Source organism: Oncorhynchus tshawytscha, linkage group LG13, assembly GCF_018296145.1.
Source record: "Oncorhynchus tshawytscha isolate Ot180627B linkage group LG13, Otsh_v2.0, whole genome shotgun sequence".
Taxonomy (NCBI): domain Eukaryota; kingdom Metazoa; phylum Chordata; class Actinopteri; order Salmoniformes; family Salmonidae; genus Oncorhynchus; species Oncorhynchus tshawytscha.
The window spans coordinates 2,651,439-2,666,541 of NC_056441.1; the positions used below are offsets into that span (position 1 = coordinate 2,651,439).

General features: G+C 43.3%; 1 protein-coding gene across 1 annotated transcript in view; it reads right to left on the minus strand.

Moving 5' to 3' along the window:
* LOC112220687 (CUB and sushi domain-containing protein 2-like) overlaps window positions 1-15,103 on the minus strand; it is a 927,456-nt gene that overhangs the window by 83,219 nt on the left and 829,134 nt on the right. The window contains 4 exon segments of the mRNA XM_042295064.1: window positions 9,492-9,665; window positions 9,905-10,078; window positions 11,087-11,281; window positions 12,024-12,209. Of these exon segments, the coding sequence (XP_042150998.1) occupies window positions 9,492-9,665; window positions 9,905-10,078; window positions 11,087-11,281; window positions 12,024-12,209 (729 nt within the window).

Genomic DNA, 15,103 nt, shown 5'->3' on the forward strand with positions numbered 1-15,103 from the left:
CATAGCCACTATCTCTGGGTACTGTTTAACCCATATCATAGCCACTATCTCTGGGTACTGTTTAACCCATATCATAGCCACTATCTCTGGGTACCATATCATAGCCACGATCTCTGGGTACTGTTTAACCCATATCATAGCCACTATCTCTGGGTACTGTTTAATCCATATCATAGCCACTATCCCTGGGTACTGTTTAACCCATATCATAGCCACTATCTCTGGGTACTGTTTAACCCATATCATAGCCACTATCTCTGGGTACTGTTTAACCCATATCATAGCCACTATCTCTGGGTACTGTTTAACCCATATCATAGCCACTATCTCTGGGTACTGTTTAACCCATATCATAGCCACTATCTCTGGGTACTGTTTAACCCATATCATAGCCACTATCTCTGGGTACTGTTTGACCCATATCATAGCCACTATCTCTGGGTACTGTTTAACCCATATCTTAGCCACTATTTCTGTGTACTGTTTAACCCATATCATACCCACTATCTCTGGGTACTGTTTAACCCATATCATAGGAACCATCTCTGGGTACCATATCATAGCCAATATCTCTGGGTACTGTTTAACCCATATCATAGCCACAATCTCTGGGTACTGTTTAACCCATTTCATAGCCACTATCTCTGGGTACTGTTTAACCCATATCATAGCCACTATCTCTGGGTACTGTTTAACCCATATCATAGCCACTATCTCTGGGTACTGTTTAACCCATATCTTAGCCACTATTTCTGTGTACTGTTTAACCCATATCATAGCCACTATCTCTGGGTACTGTTTAACCCATATCATAGCCACTATCTCTGGGTACTGTTTAACCCATATCATAGCCACCATCTCTGGGTACTGTTTAACCCATATCATAGCCACTATCTCTGGGTACTGTTTAACCCATATCATAGCCACTATCTCTGGGTACTGTTTAACCCATATCATAGCCACTATCTCTGGGTACTGTTTAACCCATATCATAGCCACTATCTCTGGGTACTGTTTAACCCATATCATAGCCACTATCTCCGGGTACTGTTTAACCCATATCATAGCCACTATCTCTGGGTACTGTTTAAACCATATCATAGCCACTATCTCTGGGTACTTTTAACCCATATCATAGCCACTATCTCTGGGTACTGTTTAACCCATATCATAGCCACTATCTCTGGGTACTGTTTAACCCATATCATAGCCACTATCTCTGGGTACTGTTTAACCCATATCATAGCAACTATCTCTGGGTACCATATCATAGCCACTATCTCTGGGTACTGTTTAACCCATATCATAGCCACTATCTCTGGGTACTGTTTAACCCATATCATAGCCACTATCTCTGGGTACTGTTTAACCCATATCATAGCCCCTATCTCTGGGTACTGTTTAACCCATATCATAGCCACTATCTCTGGGTACCATATCATAGCCACTATCTCTGGGTACTGTTTAATCCATATCATAGCCACTATTTCTGGGTACTGTTTAACCCATATCATAGCCACTATCTCTGGGTACTGTTTAACCCATATCATAGCCACTATCTCTGGGTACCATATCATAGCCACTATCTCTGGGTACTGGTTAACCCATATCATAGCAACCATCTCTGGGTACTGTTTAACCCATATCATAGCCACTATCTCTGGGTACTGTTTAACCCATATCATAGCCACTATCTCTGGGTACTGTTTAACCCATATCATAGCCACTATCTCTGGGTACTGTTTAACCCATATCATAGCCACTATCCCTGGGTACTGTTTAACCCATATCATAGCCACTATCTCTGGGTACCATATCATAGCCACTATCTCTGGGTACTGTTTAACCCATATCATAGCCACTATCTCTGGGTACTGTTTAACCCATATCATAGCCACTATCTCTGGGTACTGTTTAACCCATATCATAGCCACTATCTCTGGGTACCATATCATAGCCACTATCTCTGGGTACTGTTTAACCCATATCATAGCCACTATCTCTGGGTAGCATATCATAGCCACTATTTCTGGGTACTGTTTAACCCATATCATAGCCACTATCCCTGGGTACTGTTTAACCCATATCATAGCCACTATCTCTGGGTACTGTTTAACCCATATCATAGCCACTATCTCTGGGTACTGTTTAACCCATATCATAGCCACTATCTCTGGGTACTGTTTAACCCATATCATAGCCACTATCTCTGGGTACTGTTTAACCCATATCATAGCCACTATCTCTGGGTACTGTTTAACCCATATCATAGCCACTATCTCTGGGTACTGTTTAACCCATATCTTAGCCACTATTTCTGTGTACTGTTTAACCCATATCATAGCCACTATCTCTGGGTACTGTTTAACCCATATCATAGCAACCATCTCTGGGTACCATATCATAGCCACTATCTCTGGGTACTGTTTAACCCATATCATAGCCACTATCTCTGGGTACTGTTTAACCCATATCATAGCCACTATCTCTGGGTACTGTTTAACCCATATCATAGCCACTATCTCTGGGTACTGTTTAACCCATATCATAGCCACTATCTCTGGGTACTGTTTAACCCATATCTTAGCCACTATTTCTGTGTACTGTTTAACCCATATCATAGCCACTATCTCTGGGTACTGTTTAACCCATATCATAGCAACCATCTCTGGGTACCATATCATAGCCACTATCTCTGGGTACTGTTTAACCCATATCATAGCAACTATCTCTGGGTACCATATCATAGCCACTATCTCTGGGTACTGTTTAACCCATATCATAGCCACTATCTCTGGGTACTGTTTAACCCATATCATAGCAACTATCTCTGGGTACTGTTTAACCCATATCATAGCCACTATCTCTGGGTACCATATCATAGCCACTATCTCTGGGTACTGTTTAACCCATATCATAGCAACCATCTCTGGGTACCATATCATAGCCACTATCTCTGGGTACTGTTTAACCCATATCATAGCCACTATCTCTGGGTACTGTTTAACCCATATCATAGCCACTATCTCTGGGTACTGTTTAACCCATATCATAGCCACTATCTCTGGGTACTGTTTAACCAATATCATAGCCACTATCCCTGGGTACTGTTTAACCCATATCATAGCCACTATCTCTGGGTACCATATCATAGCCACTATCTCTGGGTACTGTTTAACCCATATCATAGCAACCATCTCTGGGTACCATATCATAGCCACTATCTCTGGGTACTGTTTAACCCATATCATAGCCACTATCTCTGGGTACTGTTTAACCCATATCATAGCCACTATTTCTGTGTACTGTTTAACCCATATCATAGCCACTATCTCTGGGTACTGTTTAACCCATATCATAGCCACTATCTCTGGGTACTGTTTAACCCATATCATAGCAACCATCTCTGGGTACCATATCATAGCCACTATCTCTGGGTACTGTTTAACCCATATCATAGCAACTATCTCTGGGTACCATATCATAGCCACTATCTCTGGGTACTGTTTAACCCATATCATAGCCACTATCTCTGGGTACTGTTTAACCCATATCATAGCAACTATCTCTGGGTACTGTTTAACCCATATCATAGCCACTATCTCTGGGTACCATATCATAGCCACTATCTCTGGGTACTGTTTAACCCATATCATAGCAACCATCTCTGGGTACCATATCATAGCCACTATCTCTGGGTACTGTTTAACCCATATCATAGCCACTATCTCTGGGTACTGTTTAACCCATATCATAGCCACTATCTCTGGGTACTGTTTAACCCATATCATAGCCACTATCTCTGGGTACTGTTTAACCCATATCATAGCCACTATCTCTGGGTACTGTTTGACCCATATCATAGCCACTATCTCTGGGTACTGTTTAACCCATATCTTAGCCACTATTTCTGTGTACTGTTTAACCCATATCATACCCACTATCTCTGGGTACTGTTTAACCCATATCATAGGAACCATCTCTGGGTACCATATCATAGCCAATATCTCTGGGTACTGTTTAACCCATATCATAGCCACAATCTCTGGGTACTGTTTAACCCATTTCATAGCCACTATCTCTGGGTACTGTTTAACCCATATCATAGCCACTATCTCTGGGTACTGTTTAACCCATATCATAGCCACTATCTCTGGGTACTGTTTAACCCATATCTTAGCCACTATTTCTGTGTACTGTTTAACCCATATCATAGCCACTATCTCTGGGTACTGTTTAACCCATATCATAGCCACTATCTCTGGGTACTGTTTAACCCATATCATAGCCACCATCTCTGGGTACTGTTTAACCCATATCATAGCCACTATCTCTGGGTACTGTTTAACCCATATCATAGCCACTATCTCTGGGTACTGTTTAACCCATATCATAGCCACTATCTCTGGGTACTGTTTAACCCATATCATAGCCACTATCTCTGGGTACTGTTTAACCCATATCATAGCCACTATCTCCGGGTACTGTTTAACCCATATCATAGCCACTATCTCTGGGTACTGTTTAAACCATATCATAGCCACTATCTCTGGGTACTTTTTAACCCATATCATAGCCACTATCTCTGGGTACTGTTTAACCCATATCATAGCCACTATCTCTGGGTACTGTTTAACCCATATCATAGCCACTATCTCTGGGTACTGTTTAACCCATATCATAGCAACTATCTCTGGGTACCATATCATAGCCACTATCTCTGGGTACTGTTTAACCCATATCATAGCCACTATCTCTGGGTACTGTTTAACCCATATCATAGCCACTATCTCTAGGTACTGTTTAACCCATATCATAGCCCCTATCTCTGGGTACTGTTTAACCCATATCATAGCCACTATCTCTGGGTACCATATCATAGCCACTATCTCTGGGTACTGTTTAATCCATATCATAGCCACTATTTCTGGGTACTGTTTAACCCATATCATAGCCACTATCTCTGGGTACTGTTTAACCCATATCATAGCCACTATCTCTGGGTACCATATCATAGCCACTATCTCTGGGTACTGGTTAACCCATATCATAGCAACCATCTCTGGGTACTGTTTAACCCATATCATAGCCACTATCTCTGGGTACTGTTTAACCCATATCATAGCCACTATCTCTGGGTACTGTTTAACCCATATCATAGCCACTATCTCTGGGTACTGTTTAACCCATATCATAGCCACTATCCCTGGGTACTGTTTAACCCATATCATAGCCACTATCTCTGGGTACCATATCATAGCCACTATCTCTGGGTACTGTTTAACCCATATCATAGCCACTATCTCTGGGTACTGTTTAACCCATATCATAGCCACTATCTCTGGGTACTGTTTAACCCATATCATAGCCACTATCTCTGGGTACCATATCATAGCCACTATCTCTGGGTACTGTTTAACCCATATCATAGCCACTATCTCTGGGTAGCATATCATAGCCACTATTTCTGGGTACTGTTTAACCCATATCATAGCCACTATCCTGGGTACTGTTTAACCCATATCATAGCCACTATCTCTGGGTACTGTTTAACCCATATCATAGCCACTATCTCTGGGTACTGTTTAACCCATATCATAGCCACTATCTCTGGGTACTGTTTAACCCATATCATAGCCACTATCTCTGGGTACTGTTTAACCCATATCATAGCCACTATCTCTGGGTACTGTTTAACCCATATCATAGCCACTATCTCTGGGTACTGTTTAACCCATATCATAGCCACTATCTCTGGGTACTGTTTAACCCATATCTTAGCCACTATTTCTGTGTACTGTTTAACCCATATCATAGCCACTATCTCTGGGTACTGTTTAACCCATATCATAGCAACCATCTCTGGGTACCATATCATAGCCACTATCTCTGGGTACTGTTTAACCCATATCATAGCCACTATCTCTGGGTACTGTTTAACCCATATCATAGCCACTATCTCTGGGTACTGTTTAACCCATATCATAGCCACTATCTCTGGGTACTGTTTAACCCATATCATAGCCACTATCTCTGGGTACTGTTTAACCCATATCTTAGCCACTATTTCTGTGTACTGTTTAACCCATATCATAGCCACTATCTCTGGGTACTGTTTAACCCATATCATAGCAACCATCTCTGGGTACCATATCATAGCCACTATCTCTGGGTACTGTTTAACCCATATCATAGCAACTATCTCTGGGTACCATATCATAGCCACTATCTCTGGGTACTGTTTAACCCATATCATAGCCACTATCTCTGGGTACTGTTTAACCCATATCATAGCAACTATCTCTGGGTACTGTTTAACCCATATCATAGCCACTATCTCTGGGTACCATATCATAGCCACTATCTCTGGGTACTGTTTAACCCATATCATAGCAACCATCTCTGGGTACCATATCATAGCCACTATCTCTGGGTACTGTTTAACCCATATCATAGCCACTATCTCTGGGTACTGTTTAACCCATATCATAGCCACTATCTCTGGGTACTGTTTAACCCATATCATAGCCACTATCTCTGGGTACTGTTTAACCAATATCATAGCCACTATCCCTGGGTACTGTTTAACCCATATCATAGCCACTATCTCTGGGTACCATATCATAGCCACTATCTCTGGGTACTGTTTAACCCATATCATAGCAACCATCTCTGGGTACCATATCATAGCCACTATCTCTGGGTACTGTTTAACCCATATCATAGCCACTATCTCTGGGTACTGTTTAACCCATATCATAGCCACTATCTCTGGGTACTGTTTAACCCATATCATAGCCACTATCTCTGGGTACTGTTTAACCCATATCATAGCCACTATCTCTGGGTACTGTTTAACCCATATCATAGCCACTATCTCTGGGTACTGTTTAACCCATATCATAGCCACTATCTCTGGGTACCATATCATAGCCACTATCTCTGGGTACTGTTTAACCCATATCATAGCCACTATCTCTGGGTACTGTTTAATCCATATCATAGCCACTATCTCTGGGTACTGTTTAACCCATATCATAGCCACTATCTCTGGGTACTGTTTAACCCATATCATAGCCACTATCTCTGGGTACTGTTTAACCCATATCATAGCCACTATCTCTGGGTACTGTTTAACCCATATCATAGCCACTATCTCTGGGTACTGTTTAACCCATATCATAGCCACTATCTCTGGGTACTGTTTAACCCATATCATAGCCACTATCTCTGGGTACTGTTTGACCCATATCATAGCCACTATCTCTGGGTACTGTTTAACCCATATCTTAGCCACTATTTCTGGGTACTGTTTAACCCATATCATACCCACTATCTCTGGGTACTGTTTAACCCATATCATAGGAACCATCTCTGGGTACCATATCATAGCCACTATCTCTGGGTACTGTTTAATCCATATCATAGCCACTATTTCTGGGTACTGTTTAACCCATATCATAGCCACTATCTCTGGGTACTGTTTAACCCATATCATAGCCACTATCTCTGGGTACTGTTTAACCCATATCATAGCCACTATCTCTGGGTACTGTTAACCCATATCATAGCCACTATCTCTGGGTACTGTTTAACCCATATCATAGCCACTATCTCTGGGTACTGTTTAACCCATATCATAGCCACTATCTCTGGGTACTGTTTAACCCATATCATAGCCACTATCTCTGGGTACTGTTTAACCCATATCATAGCCACTATCCCTGGGTACTGTTTAACCCATATCATAGCCACTATCTCTGGGTACCATATCATAGCCATCTATCTCTGGGTACTGTTTAACCCATATCATAGCCACTATCTCTGGGTACTGTTTAACCCATATCATAGCCACTATCTCTGGGTACTGTTTAACCCATATCATAGCCACTATCTCTGGGTACCATATCATAGCCACTATCTCTGGGTACTGTTTAACCCATATCATAGCCACTATCTCTGGGTACTGTTTAACCCATATCATAGCCACTATCTCTAGGTACTGTTTAACCCATATCATAGCCACTATCTCTGGGTACTGTTTAACCCATATCATAGCCACTATCTCTGGGTACTGTTTAAACCATATCATAGCCACTATCTCTGGGTACTGTTTAACCCATATCATAGCCACTATCTCTGGGTACTGTTTAACCCATATCATAGCCACTATCTCTGGGTACTGTTTAACCCATATCATAGCCACTATCTCTGGGTACTGTTTAATCCATATCATAGCAATATCTCTGGGTACCATATCATAGCCACTATCTCTGGGTACTGTTTAACCCATATCATAGCCACTATCTCTGGGTACTGTTTAACCCATATCATAGCCACTATCTCTGGGTACTGTTTAACCCATATCATAGCCCCTATCTCTGGGTACTGTTTAACCAATATCATAGCCACTATCTCTGGGTACCATATCATAGCCACTATCTCTGGGTACTGTTTAACCCATATCATAGCCACTATCTCTGGGTACTGTTTAACCCATATCATAGCCACTATCCCTGGGTACTGTTTAACCCATATCATAGCCACTATCTCTGGGTAGCATATCATAGCCACTATCTCTGGGTACTGTTTAACCCATATCATAGCCACTATCTCTGGGTACTGTTTAACCCATATCATAGCCACTATCTCTGGGTACTGTTTAACCCATATCATAGCCACTATCTCTGGGTACCATATCATAGCCACTATCTCTGGGTACTGTTTAACCCATAACATAGCCACTATTTCTGGGTACTGTTTAACCCATATCATAGCCACTATCCCTGGGTACTGTTTAACCCATATCATAGCCACTATCTCTGGGTACTGTTTAACCCATATCATAGCCACTATCTCTGGGTACTGTTTAAACCATATCATAGCCACTATCTCTGGGTACCATATCATAGCCACTATCTCTGGGTACTGTTTAACCCATATCATAGCCACTATCTCTGCGTACTGTTTAACCCATATCATAGCCACTATCCCTGGGTACTGTTTAACCCATATCATAGCCACTATCTCTGGGTACTGTTTAACCCATATCATAGCCACTATCTCTGGGTACCATATCATAGCCACTATCTCTGGGTACTGTTTAACCCATATCATAGCCACTATCTCTGGGTACTGTTTAACCCATATCATAGCCACTATCCCTGGGTACTGTTTAACCCATATCATAGCCACTATCTCTGGGTACTGTTTAACCCATATCATAGCCACTATCTCTGGGTACTGTTTAACCCATATCATAGCCACTATCTCTGGGTACTGTTTAACCCATATCATAGCCACTATCTCTGGGTACTGTTTAACCCATATCATAGCCACTATCTCTGGGTACTGTTTAACCCATATCATAGCCCCTATCTCTGGGTACCATATCATAGCCACTATCTCTGGGTACTGTTTAACCCATATCATAGCCACTATCTCTGGGTACTGTTTAACCCATATCATAGCCCCTATCCCTGGGTACTTACGGACACAGACAGGGGTGCGCCCAGACCAGCGGTGGTCCTGTTCACAGATGCGTACAGACACCCCGATGAGTCTGAATCCCGGGTTACACTGGTAGACCACACTACCTCTGTAGTTATAGTTCTCTCCTATGATCTGACCATTCACTATTGGTTCTGGGGTACCGCAGTGACCCGCTAGAGACGAGGGACAGAACAGAGAGAGACAAAGAAAAAACATATGCATACAGGGATTCTGTTTGTCATAAATAGGTCCTACATATATAGCCTTAATAAAACACAATGGTTGACCAAACACGATGTCTGGTTCTTCATGAAAAAAGCTTAATGTTAATTAAGAGAAGCTAAAATACAAAATGGGATTGAACTCGTTAAATTTGTTTGTAACTGTCTCTAGCTGGTTCTGGTTCTCTTACCGAGACACTGGACCTGAGATCCACTCCAGAGGCCATTGGACATGCACTCTCTGACCCGGGAACCAACCAGCGTATAGCCTGTGTTACAGGAGAAGATGGCTGTCGCTCCGAACACCATCAGCGTCCCGATCTTATTACCATTCGGAGGAGTGCCCAGGTCCCCACAGGAGATTACTGAGGAGAGGAGAGGAGATGGGAGGAGAATGGAGGAGAGGAGAGGAGAGGAGAGGAGAGGAAAAGGGAGGAGAGGAGAGGAGAGAGGAGAGGAGAGGAAAAGGGAGGAGAGGAGAAGGGAGGAGAGGAGAGGAGATGGGAGGAGAAGAGAGGGGACGAGAGGAGGGGAGGGACACATTCATATGTTTAACTTGGTTTATTTCATTGGGGTAATGGTTTTGATGTCATCCTTTTTGTTGGATGAAGGTTTCCTCTCTGTGTTCATCAAGGCCAATCTTCCTCTCTCTCCTCTCTGTGTTCATCAAGGCCAATCTCTCTCTCCTATCTGTGTTCATCAAGGCCAATCTTCCTCTCTCTCCTCTCTGTGTTCATCAAGGCCAATCTTCCTCTCTCTCCTCTCTGTGTTCATCAAGGCTAATCTTTCTCTCTCTCCTCTCTGTGTTCATCAAGGCCAATCTCTCTCTCTCCTCTCTGTGTTCATCAAGGCTAATCTTTCTCTCTCTCCTCTCTGTGTTCATCAAGGCCAATCTTTCTCTCTCTCCTCTCTGTGTTCATCAAGGCCAATCTCTCTCTCTCCTCTCTGTGTTCATCAATGACAATCTGTATCTCTCTCCTCTCTGCATTCATCAAGGCCAATCTTTCTCTCTCTCCTCTCTGTGTTCATCAAGGCCAATCTCTCTCTCCCTCCTCTCTGTGTTCATCAAGTCTAATCTTTCTCTCTGCATTCATCAAGGCTAATCTTTATCTCTCTGTGTTCATCAAGGCTAATATTTCTCTCTCCCCTCTCTGAGTTCATCAAGGCTAATCTTTCTCTCCTCTGCGTTCAACAAGGCTAATCTTTCTCTCTCTCCTCTCTCAACAGAAACCCATTGATCAGGTGAATTAGCATTTCCATGGTAACTGTAATCGTGAACAAGCGAAATCAACTAAAGCATAACTTGGTTGAAAATAAAATGGCAGATTTTACAGCTCTACAATGCGTTGTGGAAGATGTAGATTCCGACTCACTCTCGCAGGCCGGCCGGGGCTCTGGGTAGTCCCAGGTGCTGTTGGCCTGGCAACGGATGACCCTCTGACCCTTGTAGTAGTATCCGGGGTCACAGATGAGCATCATCATGGCGTCGTACTGGCTCTGAGACCCGTAGATCAGCCTCCATCTCCCGTGATCCACCGTAGCGTGGCCGATGTCAGGGCAAGTCACAGCTGCAAAGGTCAGGGGTCAGATACACATAGGTCACAGGTCAGAAATGACTAACTGAACTGGTAAGATGTGAAATTCCTACTTTCTGTCATCAAGACGCTTTATTAGTTAGACGATGTATCAGCCATGTTTATCATAACGTGTGACAAACGTTTCTATTTCATTTTATTTTGTGGTCACAGTAAAGTTGTAATTTTGTCTGGAAAAAATAAATATAAATAGAGAGTATAATTTTCTAAGTGAGATTATTTATAAGATAAACATGGCACGAGCTTGGCAGTGATACCTCAGTCTTGGATCTCAACAGGAAGAGATCCAAATCCAAATGAGATCCAAATCTTGTTATTAACTCTTGGACAGTGAAGAAGGTATCAAATTAACCCAAATTACCTACATTATTAACACATTAAGCAGAGGCATAATCTGAAATGGTCCCGGGGCTGAACCCTGTCACAACTCACTGTAATGCTGAATCAAAACTTGTTATAAAAAGTATTCTAAATCAGTACAAACGTTGGAGGAAATGTAGCCTCCATTTTACCTCTGGGAACCCATGCTCCAATGAGAATGGACCAATGAGGCATCACTATACATGTTCTCCAACCAATGAGGCATCACTATACGTGTTCTCCAACCAATGAGGCACCACTATACGTGTTCTCCAACCAATGAGGCATCACTATACGTGTTCTCCAACAAACGAGGACTCACAAATGTGAACTCCAACCAATGAGGACTACTCACGTATACAGCGGGGCGGGGCCTCATTGGGGCTCCACCTCCCAGACAACTGACAGACGACTGACACGGCCAGAGGACTGGCCAATCTGAAGCCAGGGTTACACTGGTACATGGCCCTGGCACCAAGAGTGAAGTCCTGCCCGTCTATACTACCGTTGACTGGAGGTTTAGGCATCCCACAGGCCATCACTGGAGAGAGAAGGAGGGAGAGAGGAAGGAAGGAGGAGGGAGAGAGAGACAGAGAGAGAGAGAGAGAGACAGAGAGAGAGAGAGACAGAGACAGACAGAGAGAGAGAGAGAGAGAGAGAGAGAGAGAGAGACAGAGAGAGCGAGAGAGAGAGAGAGAGAGAGAGAGAGAGAGACAGAGAGAGAGAGAGAGAGAGAGAGAGAGAGACAGAGAGAGAGTTTAAACAACATTACAAAATTGAAAACAGAGGTAGGGTCGGGAATGGATTTAACCAAGATGGAATAAGCATTCATTTTACCCTCAGACAAAGCATCGGCAGTGACAAAGCCCATAGCATAAAACTACCCAGAATGCTTTAGAGTAATCATCTCTGTATGTATAGAGCTTCTCTCACAACATGTCCTCACCCTGACCGGCATTATCATGGAGTAAACATAAGCTTGCCCACCCCCTGTCTGTGCTCGGGTAAACATTTAAACATTACTTGTATGTGTCTCAAAAAGATACCCTTTTCCAGAGCACTGGTCCAACGTAGTCCACTACTTAGGGAATAGGGCGACCTTTGCGACGCAGACCCTGTCAGTAGAGAGCTACAGATTACACCTGCAGTAGACTTTAGAAGCACAAAATGGCCGCCCTGCTGTTACCAGTTTCCACCTGCACTGCTGTTGTTGATACAGCATTGCAGCAACTGGTCGCCTGAGTACGGCTGTGAGGCGATTGAATACCTTTGTTTTGCTTCTGAGAAAAGGCGTTTATAGGAAATTGTCTGTGTTTTTACAATGGGTTGTTTAATAGATTGCTGCATATAGTGGCTTTATGTCACGTTCTGACCTTTATTTCCTTTGTTTTGTATTTATTTAGTATGGTCAGGGGCGTGAGTTGGGGTGGGCAGTCTGTTTGTTTTTCTAGGTTTTGGGGATTTCTATGTTTCGGCCTAATATGGTCCTCAATCAGAGGCAGGTGTCATTAGTTGTTTCTGATTGAGAATCATACTTAGGTAGCCTGGGTTTCACTGTGTGTTTGTGGGTGATTGTTCCTGTCTCTGTGTTTGCACCAGATAGGGCTGTTTTTGGTTTTCCACATTTATTGTTTTGTTAGTTATTTCATGTCTAGTTCCTTTATTAAAGAACATGAATAACCACCACGCTGCATTTTGGTCCTCCTCTCCTTCACCTAAAGAAAACCGTTACACTTTAAGAGTAGATGGGATTTCAAATGTTGTCATGTCTACATGACTTCCTGGTGTGTTAAATAATTTTTATGTCTTTTATCAAACAATCAATATCTTCCATCAACGACTGAACTACTCTTCAGAATTGAGCCTTTAAACTCCAGTAACAGTTCATAGATAATAATTATCATGTTTTTCACGTCAATAATTGACCCTCAAGTCTTCAGATTATGTCACTTCTCAAAACGTCAGTCAGTCCATATATCATTTCCAGGCTATTCATTTGGTGAAATAACAAATGTAACTTGACTGTGACAACATCATTTTTTTAACTTGGGCTCTTCAGTAAAGTCACGGTCAACAAACAACTAACTTCCTGTTTACAATACGACATAATCGATTTCCCAAGAGCATTTCTAAACAACAGAATTAGAGATTTTTGAAAACGTACCAGAAGGCAATCAATATCTGATCAATACAAAGAACAGAAGAATCATTAAACCTTTTCAATGTAAAGCCCTGTTAGCTGTATTAAAGTTTCCATTCAGCCACTGATTTCAACCAATAATTAATTAATTATATTAATAATTAAGTGCCCAGGGAGAAGTGAACACTTGTACTGAAGCCCTAAAGGAGACCATGACTTGTGGAATTCACTTCCATCAAAATAGACACCAGAAAAAATGGCTGGTAGATGTTTTCAGAGGGGTACGGGTGTTCTCCATGTCCTTACCTTGGCAGAGGGGTACGGGTGTTCTCCATGTCCTTACCTTGGCAGAGGGGTACGGGTGTTCTCCATGTCCTTACCTTGGCAGAGGGGTACGGGTGTTCTCCATGTCCTTACCTTGGCAGAGGGGTACAGGTGTTCTCCATGTCCTTACCTTGGCAGAGGGGTACGGGTGTTCTCCATGTCCTTACCTTGGCAGAGGGGTACGGGTGTTCTCCATGTCCTTACCTTGGCAGAGGGGTACGGGTGTTCTCCATGTCCTTACCTTGGCAGAGGGGTACGGGTGTTCTCCATGTCCTTACCTTGGCAGAGGGGTACGGGTGTTCTCCATGTCCTTACCTTGGCAGAGGGGTACGGGTGTTCTCCATGTCCTTACCTTGGCAGAGGGGCACGGGTGTTCTCCATGTCCTTACCTTGGCAGAGGGGTACAGGTGTTCTCCATGTCCTTACCTTGGCAGAGGGGTACGGGTGTTCTCCATGTCCTTACCTTGGCAGAGGGGTCCTTACGGGTGTTCTCCATGTCCTTACCTTGGCAGAGGGGTACGGGTGTTCTCCATGTCCTTACCTTGGCAGAGGGGTACAGGTGTTCTCCATGTCCTTACCTTGGCAGAGGGGTACGGGTGTTCTCCATGTCCTTACCTTGGCAGAGGGGTACAGGTGTTCTCCATGTCCTTACCTTGGCAGAGGGGGGGCGGGTGTTCTCCATGTCCTTACCTTGGCAGAGGGGTACGGGTGTTCTCCATGTCCTTACCTTGGCAGAGGGGTACGGGTGTTCTCCATGTCCTTACCTTGGCAGAGGGGTACGGGTGTTCTCCATGTCCTTACCTTGGCAGAGGGGTACGGGTGTTCTCCATGTACTTACCTTGGCAGAGGGGTACGGGTGTTCTCCATGTCCTTACCTTGGCAGAGGGGTACGGGTGTTCTCCATGTCCTTACCTTGGCAGAGGGGTACGGGTGTTCTCCATGTCCTTACCTTGGCAGAGGGGTACGGGTGT